Genomic DNA, 19,126 nt, shown 5'->3' on the forward strand with positions numbered 1-19,126 from the left:
CTCCACCAATCTTTGTGTCATCAGCAAATTTGCTGACCCACCCTTCAGCCCCCTCCTCCAAGTCATTGATAAAAATCACAAATAGCAGAGGACCCAGCACTGATCCCTGTGGTGCACCACTGGTAACTGGTCTCCAGTCTGAAAATTTTCCATCCACCACCACCCTCTGTCTTCTATGTGATAGCCAGTTACTTATCCAATTGGTCAAATTTCCCTCTATCCCATGGGGAACCTTATCAAAAGCCTTACTAAAATCCATGTATACGACATCAACTGCTCTACCTTCATCTGCACACTTAGTTACCTCCTCAAAGAATTCAGTCAAATTTGTGAGGCAAGACTTACCCTTCACGAATCCGTGTTGACTATCCCGGATTAAGCTGCATCTTTCCAAATGGTCATAAATCCTATTCTTCAGGACCTTTTCCATTAACTTATCGACCACCAAAGTAAGACTAACTGGCCTATAATTACCAGGGTCATTCCTATTCCCTTTCTTGAATAAAGGAACAACATTCGCCACTCTCCCGTCCTCTGGCATTATCCCCGTGGACAGTGAGGACCCAAAGATCAAAGCCAAAGGCTCTGCAATCTCATCCCTTGCCTCCCAAAGAATCCTTGGATATATCCCATCTGGCCCAGGGGACTTGTCGACCCTCAGGTTTTTCAAAATTGCTAATACATCCTTCCTCAGAACATCTACCTCCTCCAGCCTACCCGCCTGTATCACACTCTCATCCTCAAAAACATGGCCCCTCTCCTTGGTGAACACTGAAGAAAAATATTAATTCAACGCCTCCTATTTCTTCTGACTCCATGCACAAGTTCCCACTACTGTCCTTGACCGGCCCTACCCTCACCCTGGTCATTCTTTTATTTCTCACAAGAGTAAAAAGCCTTGGGGTTTATCTTAATCCGACCCGCCAAGGACTTCTCATGCCCCCTCCTAAGCCCTTTTTTTTTAGTTCATTCCTTGCTACCTTGTAACCCTCAAGTGACCCGACTGAACCGTGTTTTCTCACCCTTACATACTCTTCCTTTTTCCTCTTGACAAGACATTCAACCTCTTTTGTGAACCATGGTTCCCTCACACGGCCATTTCCTCCCTGCCTGACAGGAACATACTTATCAAGGACATGCAGTATTTGTTCCTTGAACATGCTCCACTTTTCATTTGTGCCTTTCCCTGACAGTTTCTGTTCCCGTCTTATGCTCCCTAATTCTTGCCTAATCGCATCATAATTACCCCTCCTCCAATTATAAACCTTGCCCTGCCGTATGGCCCTATCCCTCTCCATTGTAATAGTGAAAGACACCGAATTGTGGTCACTATCTCCAAAGAGCTCTCCCACAAACAAATCTAACACTTGGCCCGGTTCATTACCCAATACCAAATCCAATGTGGCCCCTCTTGTCGGCCTATCCACATATTGTGTCAGGAAACTTCCCTGCATACACTGTACAAAAACTGCCCCATCCAAACTGTTTGACTTATAGAGGTTCCAATCAATATTTGGAAAGTTAAAGTCACCCATGACAACTACCCTGAGACCGCCACACCTATCCATAATCTGTTTTGCAATTTCTTCCTCCACATCTCTATTACTATTTGGGGGCCTATAGAAAACTCCTAACAATGTGACCGCTCCTTTCCTATTTCTAACTTCGGCCCATAATACCTCAGTAGGCAGATCCCCTTCGAACTGCCTTTCTGCAACCGTTAAACTATCCTTGATTAACAATGCTACTCCTCCACCTCTTTTACCACCTTCCCTACTCTTACTGAAACATCTATACCCTGGAACTTCCAACAACCATTCCTGTCCCTGTTCTAACCATGTCTCCATAATGGCCACAACACCGTAGTCCCAAGTACCAATCCACGCTCCGAGTTCACCTACCTTATTCCGGATGCTCCTTGCATTGAAGTAGACACACTTCAACCCACCTTTCTGTCTGCCGGTACACTCCTGCGACCTTGATACCCTCCTCAGTACCTCACTACTCTCAACACTGGCTTCTGGACTACAGCTCGTTTTCCCAGCCTCCTGACAAATTACTTTAAATCCCCCCGAAGAGCTGTAGCAAATTTCCCTCCCAGGATATTGGTGCCCCTCTGGTTCAGGTGCAAACCGTCCTGTCTGTACAGGTCCCACCTTCCCCAGAATGTGCTCCAATTATCCACATAACTGAAACCCTCCCTCCTACACCATCCCTGCAACCACGTGTTTATCTGCGCACTCTACCTGTTGATCACCTCACTAGCACGTGGCACTGGCAACAGACTAGAGATGACAATATGGTTTGTCCTGGCTCTCAGCTTCCACCCTAGCTCCCTAAATTCCTGTTTTAAATTCCCGTCCCTTCACTTACCTATGTCGTTGGTACCGATGTGTACCACGACTTGTGACTGTTTCCCCCTCCCCCTTAAGGATTCTGAAAATATGGTCAGAGAAGTCACGGACCCTGGCACCCGGGAGGCAACATACCATCCGTGAATCTGTTTCGCTGCCACAGAACCGTCTATTAAATATTTTGTTTTTTAAAGCCTTCACTGCCACCTGCACTTCCCATACCCCACCCATGCCAATTTTTGCAACCTCAAGCTACCTACCTACCCCCGTGACCCCTCATCCCCTATGCCATCCCATACCCCTAACCCACCATGCTTTGCCCTTATCCCCACTTTTTTTCTTTGACAGCTAATTGGTAGCTTGGTAGTTCCTTGACAAATGACCTGTTCTTTGGCTGCTTGACAGTTGCATTCAGTTTATGCACTCTTTACACAATGCATATTCATGTTTACTTTTAACAATCCCAAAGAGTGTCTTACCTCTCCAAAAAGTGCCTAGGGACCAGATCCAAAAAGGTACCTTACCCCGCCAGAGGGGTGCGCTGACTATCCAAATGAATCCACCAGTTTCAGGCCTACTCTGACTTGATCTAACCTGCTCACTCTAGGTTTCACACTCCTATCCTCCAAAATCCCACTTCAGTGGAGGCAATTAGTGACTTAAATGGCCAGCTGCCTCTGAAATTGCCTATGTACAAACTCTGGCATATGTACAAACTCCTACCTCTGCAAAAATGGGTGCTGTATTTGGCAGTGGGACCTAGGATTTCCAACGATTTCTGGGATTTTCGTCACAACGGAGGCCGTAATTTCTCTGCTTTCCAATTATATCCCTCCAGAAATGAAACACAGTTCTTTGTTTTTTGGTCGTATTAATCTGCCCCTACTTCTAGTGAGCTATATCCCTGTAACCTTAGATCCCTCTGCTCCTCTGTCTTAATTAGATATTTATTTTCAATGAAATATATAACCCCTTAATTTTCCTATCAAAATGAACCACCTGATGTATGTTTAAATTAATTTGTCAATTACATACCCATTCTGCAAGTTTATTAATGTATTCCTGTATTTTGACATAGTTTCTATTTAGTAGAGCTACCCCACCCCCTTCCCTATCCTCTCTGATTGTTATAATCTACAAAATTTAGTTGCCGGCCCTATTTCTTTTCTTCCTACTGTATCTGGTTCCTCATTATGGGTTATTGCCTCCAGTTCATCTGTTTTATTTGAATGTTGATATAATTTTACACAAGTAAGATGGTAATGGAGCACAGTTGGGAGGAGAAAGATCTGGTGAAAGTAATGTCTGAAGATGAAAGTAATCGGCATTTGTGGAATACAAATGATAAAACATAATGAAAATGAAATGAAAATCGCTTATTGTTACTTGTAGGCTTCAAATGAAGTTACTGTGAAAAGCCCCTAGTGGCCACATTCCGATGCCTGCTCGGGGAGGCTGGTGCGTGAAATGAACCGTGCTGCTGGCCTGCCTTGGTCTGCTTTCAAAGCCAGCGATTTAGCCCTGTGCCAAACCAGCCCCTATATACAATAACAGAGGATGCTGTAAAAATTCAGGTTTGGCAGCATCTGTAGGGAGAGAAACAGAGTTAACCTTTCAAGACCATTTGGCTCTTGTTGTGATTGATGAGATAACTGGATGGGAAGATTCCAAAATGGAACCCCAGCTCAAAAGACCGTAACTTATAGTTTTTTTTAAACATGGAGGAACAGAGTAACAGGACCGCTAATCAGTTTTAAGAACTTTTAATAGTGAGTCCATTCCAGGATTATGTACCAACCCCATTACGTTTTTATTGCTTGCCTTTCACTATCACACAAATTTTGATATCCTGCCAATACTTTCTTATTCACAGATGGCAGTAAGACATTCCGAACTTCAGGATTACTTTCAAAACCTTTCTCCATTATTCTCGCCAACCAATTCCTCCTCAGCATTGTCTGAAATAGAATCCTGTTCTATTTCTAGGTTTCCAGCCCCAACAATCCCTTAATTCCTCTGGAACTTGCTTTCATGCATATTACTCCCATTATACAGCTTTTCTTTTAGCAAAGGTGAAAGAGCTAATATCTCTCCTGCTTCTCTTCTAAAAGTTGAGCGAGATCTAGTCACTACTCCGTGACCTGTCTGCAACTGCCTGAGCTAAAAACTGAAAAACAAAGAACACCTTTTGCTTTACCTTAAAAGGGCCCCTAGTTGCTAAGCAACTATATTTACTTCTCATACCGCAGCTCTCTAAACACAATAGAATCCGAGCTGGAATTGAAACTAACTCCCAATATACAAAAATCTTTGTTCAGCATGAAATCCATCTTTCAGGCACAAAAACATTAAAGTAACCCCACCGAAAACTAGACCTTGTGACTAATGTTCATCAATACAAATATAAATCCCTTAAAACTACCTTTGGTTTCCTGACACTCTTCATCAGAACTAAGGAGAGGGAAAAATATGTTAGCTGTGAGAGATTGCAACAAGATGTAGCAACCTTGAGAACATGAGGCAGGTGGCCTGGTATGCAAGGGTGGGGGGATGGAGGGTTTTTACATTGAGACAGTATAGATATGGGATTTTTTAAAAAGGGTTTCCGATGGAAGACCTGCTAAGTTTTACTAAGTTTGTATTTAGTAGTTCCATTTATTTTTTAAATATTTTTAACAGTCCTTTTGTATTACAGCTGTCCTCCACTACTATCTTGCCATTGTAAAGCTCTTTTGACAACGCTGTTGAACCTTTCTGCTAGTACACTGCTCCCACTCCTGTTTAGGTGGAGTACATCACAGCAGTACAGTGCCTTCCAGACTCAGTAATAGTGTAAGAGTTCCATGAAATGGAACACCTCCTTCCCACATGAGTCTTTCTGCACACCATCCTTTTATCTGACCACTGAACACCAAACCTTGGCTTCTATTAATTCAAACTTAACTATCTCCTCTTACCATTCATCCTACAAGGTTTCTTTGTACAAATGATTAAACCCATGGTTATACTTTAATTAAATCAAGACCCCTTTCATTTTAGTACAAGACAGTAGAAAGGGACACTTCATGATTTTCTCTATGTGGAGTTTAAAAGTCACATTTTGAGATGAGGTGAGCCTCACATTGTCTGTGTATGGAGGGAGGGTCTTGTATTTAACGTGCTGACTAGTTTTGACATGCAGAATATATGATCCAAAAAGTTAGACATCCTTGATCTATCTAATGCATCTGAATAAAATTATTTTAACTTTGCTGTTTTGTATTTGTAATAAAAGAAACAAAATCATTGCATTCTTTATTGTCTTTCCTTTAGAGAGGAGAGATCAGTAATTTCCAATATCTCATGCATCTAAACACATTAGCAGGCAGATCCTATAATGACTTGATGCAGTATCCAGTATTCCCATGGATCCTTGCAGACTATGATTCTGAGGTATGAAAGCTTTTGAAATCAATATTGTAAATGTATCTAAGAAGAAAAATTGATTTGTACCTTATTGAGTTTTATTAAAAATGTGTGCAGCTACATTGTAATTTAGTTTCATTTTGGAGATGTGGGCTTCTCTGACAAGATCCATCCCTAGTTGCTCAGCATTTTTGATACAGCTGAGTTGCTTTCGAGATCACATCGAAGATAGTTAAGTGTCAATCTCATTGGAAGGCAGGTTTCATTCCTTGATGATTTCAAATTCTCCTCCATAGCCCTGTCCATCCCTATATCTATAATATCCTAGAATCCACCGAGATAGCTGCATTTCTCTAATTGTGGCCTCTTGTGCATCCTTGATTTTAACCTCCACAATTGTCAGCATTGGCTTCATCAGCTAAGGTCCTAAGCTCTGAAATTCCCTCCCTCAAACTCTTCAACTTTACCTCCTTTAAGATATTTTTTAAAACCTACTTCTTTAACTTGGTTTTGCCATCTGTCTTAATGTCTACCTGCCTCTGAATTAAATGTTGTTTGAAATGCCTTGAAACTTCAAGCTATGTTACAGGCGCTATATAAATGTAATAATAATAATTAATAATCTTTATTGTCACAAGCAAGCTTACATTAACACTGCAATGAAGTTACTGTGAAAAGCCCCGAGTCGCCACATTCCGGCGCCTCTTCGGGCACACAGAGAATTCAGAATGTCCAAATTACCAAACAGCGCGTCTTTCGGGACTTGTGGGAGGAAAGTGGAGCACCCGAAGGAAAGCCACACAAACATGGGGAGAACATGCAGACTCCGCACAGACTGACCCAAGTTGGGAATTGAACCTGGAATCTTGGCGCTGTGAAGCCACAGTGCTAACCACTGTGACACCGTGCTGCCCTAAACTATTGTTGTAATGGACCAGCTTTTTACAACCTATCTTTTGTTGATACCACTTTTTTAATTTCCTTTTTTAATTTTCTTTTTAAAATTGATTCTTATTCTCAAACTGCCATGATGGCTTGAACTCAGGTTCTCTGGCTTAACAGTTCAGTGTAATCATTACCGAGCCCTGAGAATATTAGGAATATTTAGAAATATTTTCTAACTTTCCTGAATCTCATCATTTCATGTCCATTTGGGGATATAATTTAAATGCAGCCCTTAGCGAGCAGCACTAGTATATTAGTTAAAAGTTAGTCAGATCTAGACTTCATGAGCAACGAGTATGTGAGATTGAATTAGAAGACTAAACTGCCAAATATTGTCATATTTTAAAACTTCATTAATTCCTTTTTCATTTTACCCACCAAGACAATCATTTTACTGCTTTATTTGCTAAAAATCCAAAAGAAATGTTTGTGTGTAATTACTTTTCTTTTTATAGGAACTTGATCTGACAAATCCCAAAACATTTAGGAACCTGGCTAAACCAATGGGAGCTCAGACTGATGAGAGATTAGCTCAGTATAAGAAACGTTACAAGGACTGGGAAGATCCAAATGGTAAAGACATTTACAGAGATGAAAGTATAATCCTACTTGCATGCTATATAGATAATGTTTTCTAGTTGCAGAAATGTTTGTGTGTGCTTGCAGTTTTTCTGATTCCTGTCTCACAAAGTTTCTTGAGCACTTCTGTTACAAATTTTGATATAGGAAAAGAAATACCAAACTGGATTAAATAATTCTTTAAATTGTATAATTTTTTTAAATAGCGCTGCATGCATTTGTTTAGGAATAAACTATTTATTTGGTAAACAGTGTAATTTGATTGTGGGTAATTTGTGTCCTGGATTTGATTTCTAGGTGAAACACCAGCATATCATTATGGTACACACTATTCTTCTGCCATGATTGTCGCCTCCTACTTAGTAAGAATGGAGCCATTCACTCAAATATTTCTCCGACTCCAGGTAACTAATGTGCAATTCAATGTATAAGTTATTATAGCACCAACTTCAAGCAATGCATCTCGTTTTAAATTCTTGGAAAGACCATTTTTTCATTGCTGAACTTTTCATGTAATTTGCTGGTGTCATTCTCCTTTCTCAGGGTGGCCACTTTGATCTAGCTGATCGTATGTTTCACAGTGTACGAGAAGCCTGGTACTCAGCATCCAAACACAACATGGCTGACGTAAAAGAACTCATCCCAGAATTCTTTTACCTTCCAGAGTTTCTCCTAAACTCCAACAACTTTGATCTAGGTATGATTGTGCATGTGAGCATTGAGATTATAGAGGAGATTCACTGACTCATACCACCAACAGTAAGCTGTACTTGAAGGGGCCTTGGGTCAGAAATAGTGCTGCTATATATTACATCTAATCTTTCAGGTACTCGTCTATTTGAGCAACATTCCTTACAAGAAATGTAGGATTATGAATTTACCATTTATAAATTTTTATTTGTATCACTTAATAAAAGAAAAAAAATTGCATTTATATAAAGCCCTTCCGAGCCCAGAGAGCTCGACAGCCATTAAAGTGTTTTTGAAATGGACACTGTTGCCATACAGGTATATGTGGCAATCAGTTTGTACTCGGCAAGAAGTACTGTCCATATAATTTGTTTTAATGCTGTTGGTTGAGAAATAAATATTGAAAAGGACACCAGGACCCTTTATAGCATAATGATATGAAATATTTACATCCACCTGGGTCGACAGTTGGGGTCACGGTTTAATGTCTAAGCTGAAATGATTCAACGTCCCTGAAAGATGGTGGAAAACTTTTCTGAATTGGGAAGTCATGTTGGTGTATCAATGTAGGTTGCGTTCATCCACAGGGGCACTCAATTAAGTTAACAATAATCTAAATCAGTCATTCCCAAAGTGGAATACGTGTACCTTTGAGTTATGGCAAATTCCTCTAGAGAGTACATTTCTCTTAATTGTGATTGGATGGTTTCAAACATATAATTCTGAGAAAGCAGGGCTCAAGTTTTGGAGGTTACCAGTTGCTCACGGTCTTGGGACAGGAAAGGAAGTTGGAAATTAGATGACTGTTTACAAAATGGAGGAATCTGGTTGGTATTTTAGTAGATGAGTGATGATGGCAGATTTGAAAGAGATGGGGAACAGTACCCGAGGATAAAGAATGGTTAATAATATCAACTAACATGTCGCAATTAGCCAGGAGGGGATGTTGGATGATCAAGTGGTGTCAAAAGCAGGAGGTGAATCTCATGGACAAGATTAACTCAGAGGAAACAATAAGCAATGGAAGAGAAACAAGAGAAAGATATAAGTTCAGGACTAGTGCAGAGGGGAGATGAAAGGAAGTTTGGCCTGTTGTGCTAGGAGAAGGGAGGGCAATGGCATAAAAGCTGATTGGATGATTTAAATCTTGGTGACAAAGCAATACATGAGCTCCTCACTTTTGTTGGAGGAGACAAGGAAAAGAGGAATTTAAGATGGGAGTTTGTAGAGAAAAGAAGCCAGGATTTACCGTTGCATTCTTGGGTGATCCTAGAGTAGTGAGCAGTTTTTGCAGGTCCGATAGAACCGTGCCCAATAGCACTTTGTGGTTCAGCCACATCTTGCGTGGAAACGATTTATTTGCATTGAGGTGGAAAAAAAACAGCTGGTCAACACTGATTTCAGGCCTTAAATTAACCAATTTGGTGGAAATTAATGCCATACCTTGGCACCTAGCTGATTATGAAACAGCAGCCATGTAAATATTTAGCTGAAGTTATAAAAACTCACTGGCAGGAGAGTGGGAGCAGATTCAAAACAAATCAACAACGCATGTTGAAACTACTTATTTGAAGCTGGCAAAAGAGCATCTGTCCAAAGTACAGGCAACACAGCACCTCAACTGCCACCAATACCCAACCCCCACCACTGCCCTTAGTTATCCAATGCACAGTGCAGTTGTAGTTTTTACCTCTTAAGAAAGGAATGGAAGGATGGTGCAGTGGTTAGCACTGCTATCTCTCAGCGCTGAGGACCAGGTTCAGTCCCGGCCCTGGGTCACTGTCCGTGTGAAGTTTGCACATTCTCCCCATGTCTGCGTGAGTTTCACCCTCACAACCCAAAGATTTGTGCAGAGTAGGTGGATCGGCCACACTAAAATTGCCCCTTCCAAAAAAAATTGAAAGGAAAGGAAACTAGCAAGGCATCTAACTGTTATTGGTGATATTAAGTGTCTCTTTGAACTTTGTCACATGCATACCTGATGCTTTGGGAACCTGAAGAATAACTAGACAGCAAAAGACGGATCATGTGAGGAATATGTAGGACAAGATACAAATTTCTACACAGCTGTACAGCATAGTAAGGGTCATGGAACCACATCAGTTTTCACTGAATTGTCAACCTCGTGACCCTCATGGAGGAGCTGTTGATTGTGATGGGAGCATTTTAAAATGATAAGTTTAGATTTCTCATGAAAGGGATTTTGCACAATATTGAAGTTGGTGTGCTAGAGTAAAATTCTCAGGCATATTGGTGTTGATAATGTTGAGTGCCAGCATTATTTGCATTTCACCTCAGCCAGAACAGTCTTTCAGAGTTAATGTCAAAATACCATTGCTCCCAGTGAGGAGCTGTGCTTGCAAGGATCATGTCAGATAATTGAAGGTGCGCAACCTATAAATTTCCAGTTTTAATTTTCATGAAATGTTTAGCCAAGTGCCCAGGATTTCACATGTGCGCACAGACCAACTCCTTACTGGAGCCTTTGATTATGACAGATGGTTCTCTGTCTGGATGAACAAACACAGTGGATGTAAAATTGGATATGTTTTTAATTGTGTTTTACAAATTCAATAATCTTCTATCCCTAGGTTATAAGCAAAATGGTACAAAATTGGGTGATGTATTGTTACCACCATGGGCTAAAGGGGACCCAAGAGAATTCATCAGAGTTCATCGTAAGGTAATATATTAGTGGCAGTCATTTTTCTTTGACTATGTTGTGTACTATTTAGCAGAGAGATTCTTGGGTCAAAGTATTTTTATGCATTTATCTTAAATTAATTTTAAATGTTTGAGTTCAGAATGGTGTTCAATACTCTATTTTAAACAACAATGATCAAATTTGTATATTTGTAAATTTGTGCTTTGAATACACTCATTGCCTTTGGTGTTAAGTGAAAGTTTTAAATTCCTAAATATAAACAAAGACAGATGTTAACATTTTGAATAAATGTTAATTTTACATCACCTTATTTGACCAGTTATAATTTTGCTGTTATTTTAATTTATGTCTTAATTTCAGGCACTGGAATGTGACTATGTCAGTTCTCATTTACATGAATGGATCGACTTGATCTTTGGTTACAAACAGCAAGGTGGACCTGCGATAGACGCAGTCAATGTCTTCCATCATCTCTTTTACGAAGGGCAGGTGGACATTTATAATATCAATGATCCACTCAAGGAAACTGCAACTATTGGCTTCATCAACAATTTTGGACAAATTCCAAAACAGGTCAGAAATTTCCTGCATTCTGTACAGTACATGCATTCTGTTTATACATTATATTGCTTTATGCATTGCAGATAAAGAAAGAAAGAAAATCGCTCATTGTCACAAGTAGACTTCAAATTAAGTTACTGTGAAAAGCCCCACATTGCCACATTCTGGCGCCTGTTCAGGGAGGCTGGTACGGGAATTGAACCGTGCTGCTGGCCTGCCTTGGTCTGCTTTCAAAGCCAGCAATTTAGCCCTGTGCTAAACCAGCCCCTCTTCTATTCTATGTTAAAGCACACAGGTTGAGATTTTTATTACTTTTTTATGAGGTTATGTGCCTCTGATTTTTTTTCCATATATTCTCTCGCTCCCTCTTCCTCGGTGGTATTTTCAAGAACCAACCTTTATTACGTGCTTCCTCCCCTATGTGGTAAAATTTGGGCCCTTCACCGCATTAGCAACCTGAGATCAGTAGTTCAATATACTGAATGTAGGCATGTGCCAACTGGCACCACATAATCGAGCACCCATGTTACAGGGGATCAATTGTATAACACACAACTCTGACCCTCATTGATGTGTTTTGTTACTTCCGAGCTTGATTGTTCCAATGCTATCCTGGCCAGCCTCCTATCTTCCACCCTCCATAAACATGAGTCATTTAAAACTGTGCTGTCAACGTCCTAACCTGCATCAAGTCAAGTTCCGTAATTTTTCCTTGCTGGCCTACATTGGGTCTATGTCTCACAACACTTGATTTAAAAATTCTCATTGTTATGGTCAAATCCCTTTTTGACCTTGCGCTCTCTATCTTTGTAACCTTCTACATCCCTCTGAGAAATTGTGTTCTTTCACCTCTTGTGCATGCCACCTTCCCTTCATTCCATCATTGACGACCATACCTTCAAACATCCCGGTCCAAAGCTGTTGGAATTCCCACATTAAACCACCACATTTGTCTCTCTCCTCTTTAAAGGTCCTCCATAAAACATATGGGCAATATTTTATATTTCCCCGCTGGTGGGTTTGTAGGAGGGGTTTGTTCCGTAAAACTTCTCCAAGAACTCCCACCTGTCCCAACCTCTGCGATTCTACAGTGGGATGGCAAAGCCTAAGCCTACTTGTTTGCCTTTGCCCCAGTTGAGGCCATTACATTGCCACTTAATCTGACATTTCAGGGCCATTTCTCACTCAACTTCAATTTTCAGGCTGGTGGGAGGAGTTTGTAGATGAGGGGAAGCCCAAAACGTGACCCTGCTCAGGGCAGGAAAGGGGAGAGGAGTCACCTCCATCATTGGCCCCCCTTTTGACATTGGTGTCTCACTCACAAGGTCTGGCCTCTGTGGGTACTCCCTTCTCACAACAGTCTTTTCACTAACTCTCCCCAGGCCTCCCCTCCCCTTCCTTCCCTGAGGCTCCCAGGACCTGGACTGGGACTGCTTGCAGTCTGGCAAGATTGGCGGCTTTGAGGGAGGGGGGGATTTTCTAAAGACTGGGGCAGAGGTCCCTCCTCCAACCATGCAACGCTTCTAAATATCTGCGGGCAGCCAGTATTGGTGGCAATGCATTGGCCACCAACTTTTTGGGTGGCAAGAAGGGAATCCCTGCCATCCTAAAAATCCTATCCTATGTCTTTCATCTAGCTTTAATTCACCTCTCCTAATAGCACCTTCCATGGCTCGGTGTCAATGTTTGTCTGATTTTGCTTCTTTGAAGTGTTTGGCATATTTATTTATGTTAAAGGCACCAAATAAATGTAATGTTGTTACTTTGATTCATTTACTTTACATTTACAGCAAGACCAGCTACAAATGTTAGTTTTTTTTTAAATAACGTCTTTTTCGTTGGCATTCACTGGACTGGAACTCTACGTGAGGCCAGTGTACATTACCTCACAATCTCCAAACCTATGCTGAATTCTTTGAAGTCAAAAGCATGGGGCTTTCATTGGAGGTAGTCTTGGCCCTTGGCAGTATCTCCAAACAATGTTGGAAACTGGCACTAATCTAGGATGCAGTGGAATTTGTGGTAATTCCATGGAGTAATAGTATAAATTTACTACAACAGCCAAGCATTGTTTGACCCATACATTTTTTTTGTTTGGCTTAGTGGCTGTTCTAGTAGATCCAGGGATAACATTAAAGGAGTTTAACACCAGCTGCATACACATGCTAGTTTAGATAATTGAACTGACCTTGCAAATTTTCCAAAGTGCTTCTCATCTTTAGAACTGAAGGAAAGAATGGAATAATGTTGAACAAACATGGTCTGCAATTATTTTTTAATCAATGTAACCAATTGAAAAATATAAAAAACTCATGAAAGATAGCCAAACTGATTGAAATTGTCATAGACTTACAAGTTGCCCTTGCCAGAAAGAAATTACAAGAAAAGAACTCGGCATATATTATCTACGAATAGAGAAATGGTTTTGCTTTACGATTCTCGCTTTTTTGTTTGTTTTTCCTCCCAGCATATTTTCTAATTTAAACTTAGTTAATTTATTTACTAGTTGGGATTTTTAAAAAGTGTCATGATAGGGAGATATAGGGTCCAGAAATGGTGTCCAGGGCGTAGCAGGCAATTTAGAGATTAAAAAGACCGCTAGCAGGAGAGTTAGAGGGAAATACCCGCAACCTGAGTTACCTTGTCCCATTCAGAGTTAACCTCACAGGATGCAATTATCCAGGATGATCCACTCACGATCCATTGTCATTCAGGACAGCCTTGTTTGACCAGCCATCAGCCCACAACAGAATCTGATGACTTGTATGTCCGTCAATGGAAGATTAGTTCCATATAAATGGCATAACTCTATTCTTGTGTATAAACGGGAGTAGGCAATCATCCAAGATAATGGGAATAGATTCAAGTCTGACCATCTCCGGGGATAATCTTTGTCTGAAGAGCCGGACAGAGCTTAGAGAGACAGGAAATGCTGTTTTAAACAGTTACAAGGATAAGGCTGTGGAGATCATCCAGAGAGGTCATGAAGGGAGCTGCTCCAAATTACAGACTTTCAAAAAGGGTTCTAAAGGAACTTGACTTGCAGCAGAGAATTGCTTCATAGATACAAGCATTATCTTTGCCTCTCTATGTAAATTGAATGAGAGCTGTATGTTTATTGGATATGTAGTTTAATGCTAACTAATATGTTACGGTTAAGAAACTGCATGAAATCTTAGTGATATGGTCTTATCTCGAGGAATTAAGGGCTATGGGGAGAGAGCGGGTAAATGGAGTTGAAATCAACCATGATTGAATGGTGGAGTGGACTCGATGGGCCGAATGGCCTTACTTCCGCTCCTATGTCTTATGGTCTAGTGTTATAATTGAAGTAAAAGTTTAAATCTTGTTTTCTTTTCTTTCATTTTAATAAAATTTGTTTATAAAATAACCGTCGCCTATTTCTTGGGTTATCACACCTGGAACAAATCAATCTTTCCGCACCAGATTAAAACTTAAAAGCGTTAGGCGTCGGTTAAGTATCTTGGCCATAAATGTGGGTAAAAGTGAGGTCTTTGTGATACACCCGGGAGATCAGGGGGAGGGAATTGGGCGGCTCCCCTTTAAGAGAGCAGTAAAGAGCTTCAGGTACTTGGGGGTGCAGGTGGCAAGGAACTGGGGGACCCTCCACAAGCTGAACTTTTCAAGGCTGGTGGAGCAGATGGAGGAGGAGTTCAAGAGGTGGGACATGGTACCGCTGTCGCTAGCAGGGAGGGTGCAGTCAGTCAAAATGACGGTCCTCCCGAGGTTCTTGTTTCTGTTCCAGTGCTTGCCCATCTTTCTCCCCAGGGCCTTCTTCAAGAAGGTAACTAGCAGCATTATGGGCTATGTGTGGGCACATGGCACCCCTAGAGTGAGAAGGATTTTCTTGGAACGGAGTAGGGACAGTGGAGGATTAGCGCTACCCAATCTTTCCGGATACTACTGGGCGGCGAACGCATCGATGGTGCGCAAGTGGGTGATGGAGGGGGAGGGGGCAGCTTGGAAACGTATGGAGAGGGCGTCCTGCGGCAATACAAGCCTGGGGGCGCTAGTAACGGCACCATGGCCGCTCCCCCCCACAAGGTATACCACGAGTCCGGTAGTGGCGGCCACCCTTAAAATCTGGGGGCAGTGGAGGCGACACAGGGGGGAGGTGGGGGGTCTGATGGCGGCGCCACTGAGAGGGAACCACAGATTTGTCCCGGGGAACACTGGCGGGGGATTCCAGAGCTGGCACAGGGCGGGCATCAGGCAACTGAGGGACATGTTAATAGAGGGGAGGTTTGCGAGCCTGGGAGAGCTGGAGGAGAAATTTGAGCTCCCCCCGGGGAACACGTTTAGATACCTGCAGGTGAAGGCATTTGCCAGACGACAGGTGGAAGGATTTCCCTTGCTTCCCGATAGAGGGGTGAGTGATAGGGTGCTGTCAGGGGTCTGGGTCGGAGAAGGGAAGGTCTCGGACATCTACAAAATAATGCAGGAGGTGGAGGAGGTATCGATAGAGGAGCTGAAAGACAAGTGGGAAGCGGAGCTGGGAGAGCAGATAGAAGATGGGACATGGGCGGATGCCCTAGAGAGGGTCAATTCGTCGTCGTCGTGCGCAAGGTTGGGCCTCATCCAATTTAAGGTGCTGCACAGAGCCCATATGACGGGGACTAGGATGAGTCGGTTCTTCGGGGGTGAGGACAGGTGTGTTAGGTGTTCGGGAAGCCCTGCGAACCATGTACATATGTTCTGGATGTGCCCGGCACTGGAAGAGTTCTGGGAGGGGGTGGCGGGGACGGTATCGAGAGTGGTGGGAACCAGGGTCAAACCAGGGTGGGGGCTAGCGATTTTTGGGGTTGGGGTGGAGCCAGGAGTACAGGAGGCAGGGGAGGCCGGAATATTGGCCTTTGCGTCCTTGGTAGCTCGGAGAAGGATCTTGATTCAGTGGAGGGACACAAGGTCACCAAGTGTTAACACCTGGTTAAACGACATGGCAAGCTTCATCCAATTGGAAAGAATCAAATTCGCCCTGAGAGGGTCGGTACAGGGGTTCTTCCGGCGGTGGCAGCCCTTCCTTGACTTTCTGGATCAGAGATAGGAACTGGAGGCCGAAACAGCAGCAACCCGGGGAGAAAGGGGGGGGGGGGAAGGGAGGGGGGGGGGGGGGGGGATAGCAACGAAGGGAGCACGTCAGCGGGGGGTCGCGGGCAATGACTGCCCGAGGCCATCGGCAGAAAGGGGAAAACGGTTTGGTTGCTAGACTGGTAGCGCGGGGGGGAGGGTGGGGGGGTGCGCGCGGGGGAGGGCGTGGGGAGGATTTTCCAGGGGGGATTTGTTGTGCTATAATTTAAAATGTAGTAGGGGTAAATGTTTGTATCGAAAAATTTCAATAAAAATTATTTAAAAAAAAAAAAGTATCTTGGCCATTGTTAAGAGCTGACTAGGCGTCCGTAACAAATGGTAAATAAAAAGTCTGATATGCTTGCCTGCTTTTGAAGAGCGATAAATTCAAGTATTTAAAAATAATTAATAGAAGGGGTTTCCTGTTCTGTTAACATGGGCACATTACCAAAAGCTTTCCTGGATTTTGACCAGCATGTACATTCTCAAATTCTGGAAATTGGAAATCACCCCTGAGAGTCTTCTAAATATTTGAGCCCCAAAATAATCCGCAGCTAGAAATGCAAAAAAGGCATAGAACATTGCATTGATTAAATAAAATGTTTTTTTTTGTATTTAAATACATTTCTGGTCATTTCTTACAGCTATTTAAAAAGCCTCATCCACCAAAACGAACCCGTAGCCGGAACAATGGAGAATCTTCGGGTGTACCAATTTCTCTGAGCTGTGCCACTGACAAGATCTTCTTCCATCATTTGGATAATCTCAGGCCATCTTTGACACCTGTTAAAGGTGACAGCTGCTAGAAATTGTTTGTTAAGAGTAGCCAGCAGTAGTGTTGCGTTTATCCAGCATTTTCTGTTTTTATTATAGCTAGTTGTGTATTTCTGTTGAAAGAAACTCTAATTGTATTTTAGATATGATCACTGATGAGCTGTCGTCTAGCATTGTCCTTTGCAAAGTTTCCAATTTATTTTTAAATGCCTGAGCCCAATGGCATCAGTACTGATTCTGTTATCACTACTCAGAATGTGTTCTGCTTGGACATATGAAGCAGCCTTTTGACGTTACAAAGAAGTCTTTATGGAACTATGAACATATTTACAATGGAGGGTAACAGTATGGAGAGTACCTCATACTGGGTCCTTATATGTTGCTACCCATCTCTAGACTGGCCTTACTCTAGGTCATGTGCTTCTTCACTGTCTGGATGGTACTGTACTCCGTTAACCCTTCAGGTCCCAGATCTTTCTCCATGTCTAATGCCAAGCAGTAATACATTATGCTGACAAGCTTAAAAAAACTCTCCTAATAAACATTTTTTTCCACAGAGCTCAAGGAACCAGTGGGACAGATCATTTTCACAGATAAAGGTGTTCTAGGAGTAGAACAAAACAAAGTGCTGATTCCTCCCAATTGGAACAAAACATTTGCATGGGGATATGCGGATCTCAGTTGCAGAGTTGCAAATTACGAATCCGATAAGGTATGTAACCAGGATTTTATTAAACGCAGCATTATTCTCCAGGATATGGAAAATATAGTTGTGTTGGACAAAACCTTTGTGAAATGGATTATTCTTTTCCAAGTGTTTTGGACCTGTTGTCTTTTCAATCTGAGTTCTTTAAAGATTCCCAATTTCTTTGATGCATATTTCTGTATTTTGAAATCTACAGAAAATAAACAGTTGTGATCATGCCACAAACAATAATAATCTTTATTAGCATCACAAGTACATAGAGTACATAGAACATACAGTGCAGAAGGAGGCCATTCGGCCCATCGAGTCTGCACAAACCCACGTTAAGCCCTCACCTCCACCCTATCCCTGTAACCCAATAACCCCTCCTAACCTTTTTGGACACGAAGGGAAATTTAGCACGGCCAATCCACCTAACCTGCACGTCTTTGGACTGTGGGAGGAAACCGGAGCACCCGGAGGAAACCCACGCAGACGGGGAGAACGTGCAAACTCCGCACAGACAGTGACCCAGCAGGGAATCGAACCTGGGACCCTGGCGCTGTGAAGCCACAGTGCTATCCACTTTTGTTACCGTGCTGCCCAAAGTAGGCTTACATTAACATTGCAATCAAGTAACTGCAAAAATACCCTATTCTCCACACTCCAGCGCCTGTCGCGAACACAGTGGGGGAAATCAGAATGTCCAATTCACCTAACAAATACGCCTTTTGGGACTTGGAGGAAGAAACAGGAGCACCCGGAGGAAACCCACGCAGACACTGGGGGAACGTGCAGACTCGGGACCGACAGTGACCCAAGCCGGGAATCAAACCCCATGTCCTTGGTGCTGTGATGTAACAGTGCTAACCACTGTGCCACCAATGACTTCACAGAAAATTCAACTGCTATTCAAGATAATGATTGTCGCCCCAAAGTTCAAACTCTTTGGATCTTGGATGAAGTGATTTACCTAAAGCGAATTAAAATTGCTGCAGTGCAGGAGGCCATTCGGCCCATCAAATCTGCACCGATCCTCTGATACAGCACCCTAATTCTCTCCCCCCCCCCTCCAGAGCCCCACCTAACCTACACATTTTTGGACACTTAAGAGGCAATTTATCATGGCCAATTCACCTAACCTGCATTTCTTTGGAATGTGGGAGGAAACCAGAGCACCCGGAAGGAACCCATGCGGACACGGGGCCAGAATTAGTCGTGGGACGGCCTGTTCACACCGTTGTAAAACGTGACGGCGTTTACGACGGCGTGGACACTGCCGCGGGATTAGGGAATCCCGCTCTAGGTCTTTAAATTTATTCAAGGTTGAGTTCGACAGATTTTTGATTTGACAATCAAGAGTTATGGGGAGCAGACAGG

The 19,126-nt window shown here is 42.5% G+C and overlaps 1 protein-coding gene across 2 annotated transcripts in view; it reads left to right on the top strand.

Annotated features, from left to right (window-relative positions):
• wdfy3 (WD repeat and FYVE domain containing 3) overlaps positions 1–19,126 on the top strand; it is a 490,874-nt gene that overhangs the window by 436,499 nt on the left and 35,249 nt on the right. For both annotated transcript variants that reach the window (XM_038791772.1, XM_038791773.1), the window contains 8 exons: positions 5,667–5,786; positions 7,160–7,277; positions 7,581–7,687; positions 7,827–7,980; positions 10,565–10,656; positions 10,999–11,211; positions 16,932–17,079; positions 17,619–17,773. In XM_038791772.1, the coding sequence (XP_038647700.1) occupies positions 5,667–5,786; positions 7,160–7,277; positions 7,581–7,687; positions 7,827–7,980; positions 10,565–10,656; positions 10,999–11,211; positions 16,932–17,079; positions 17,619–17,773 (1,107 nt within the window). The remainder of the gene's footprint in view (positions 1–5,666; positions 5,787–7,159; positions 7,278–7,580; positions 7,688–7,826; positions 7,981–10,564; positions 10,657–10,998; positions 11,212–16,931; positions 17,080–17,618; positions 17,774–19,126) is intronic.

The sequence above is a fragment of the Scyliorhinus canicula genome, chromosome 3, assembly GCF_902713615.1.
Source record: "Scyliorhinus canicula chromosome 3, sScyCan1.1, whole genome shotgun sequence".
NCBI lineage: Eukaryota > Metazoa > Chordata > Chondrichthyes > Carcharhiniformes > Scyliorhinidae > Scyliorhinus > Scyliorhinus canicula.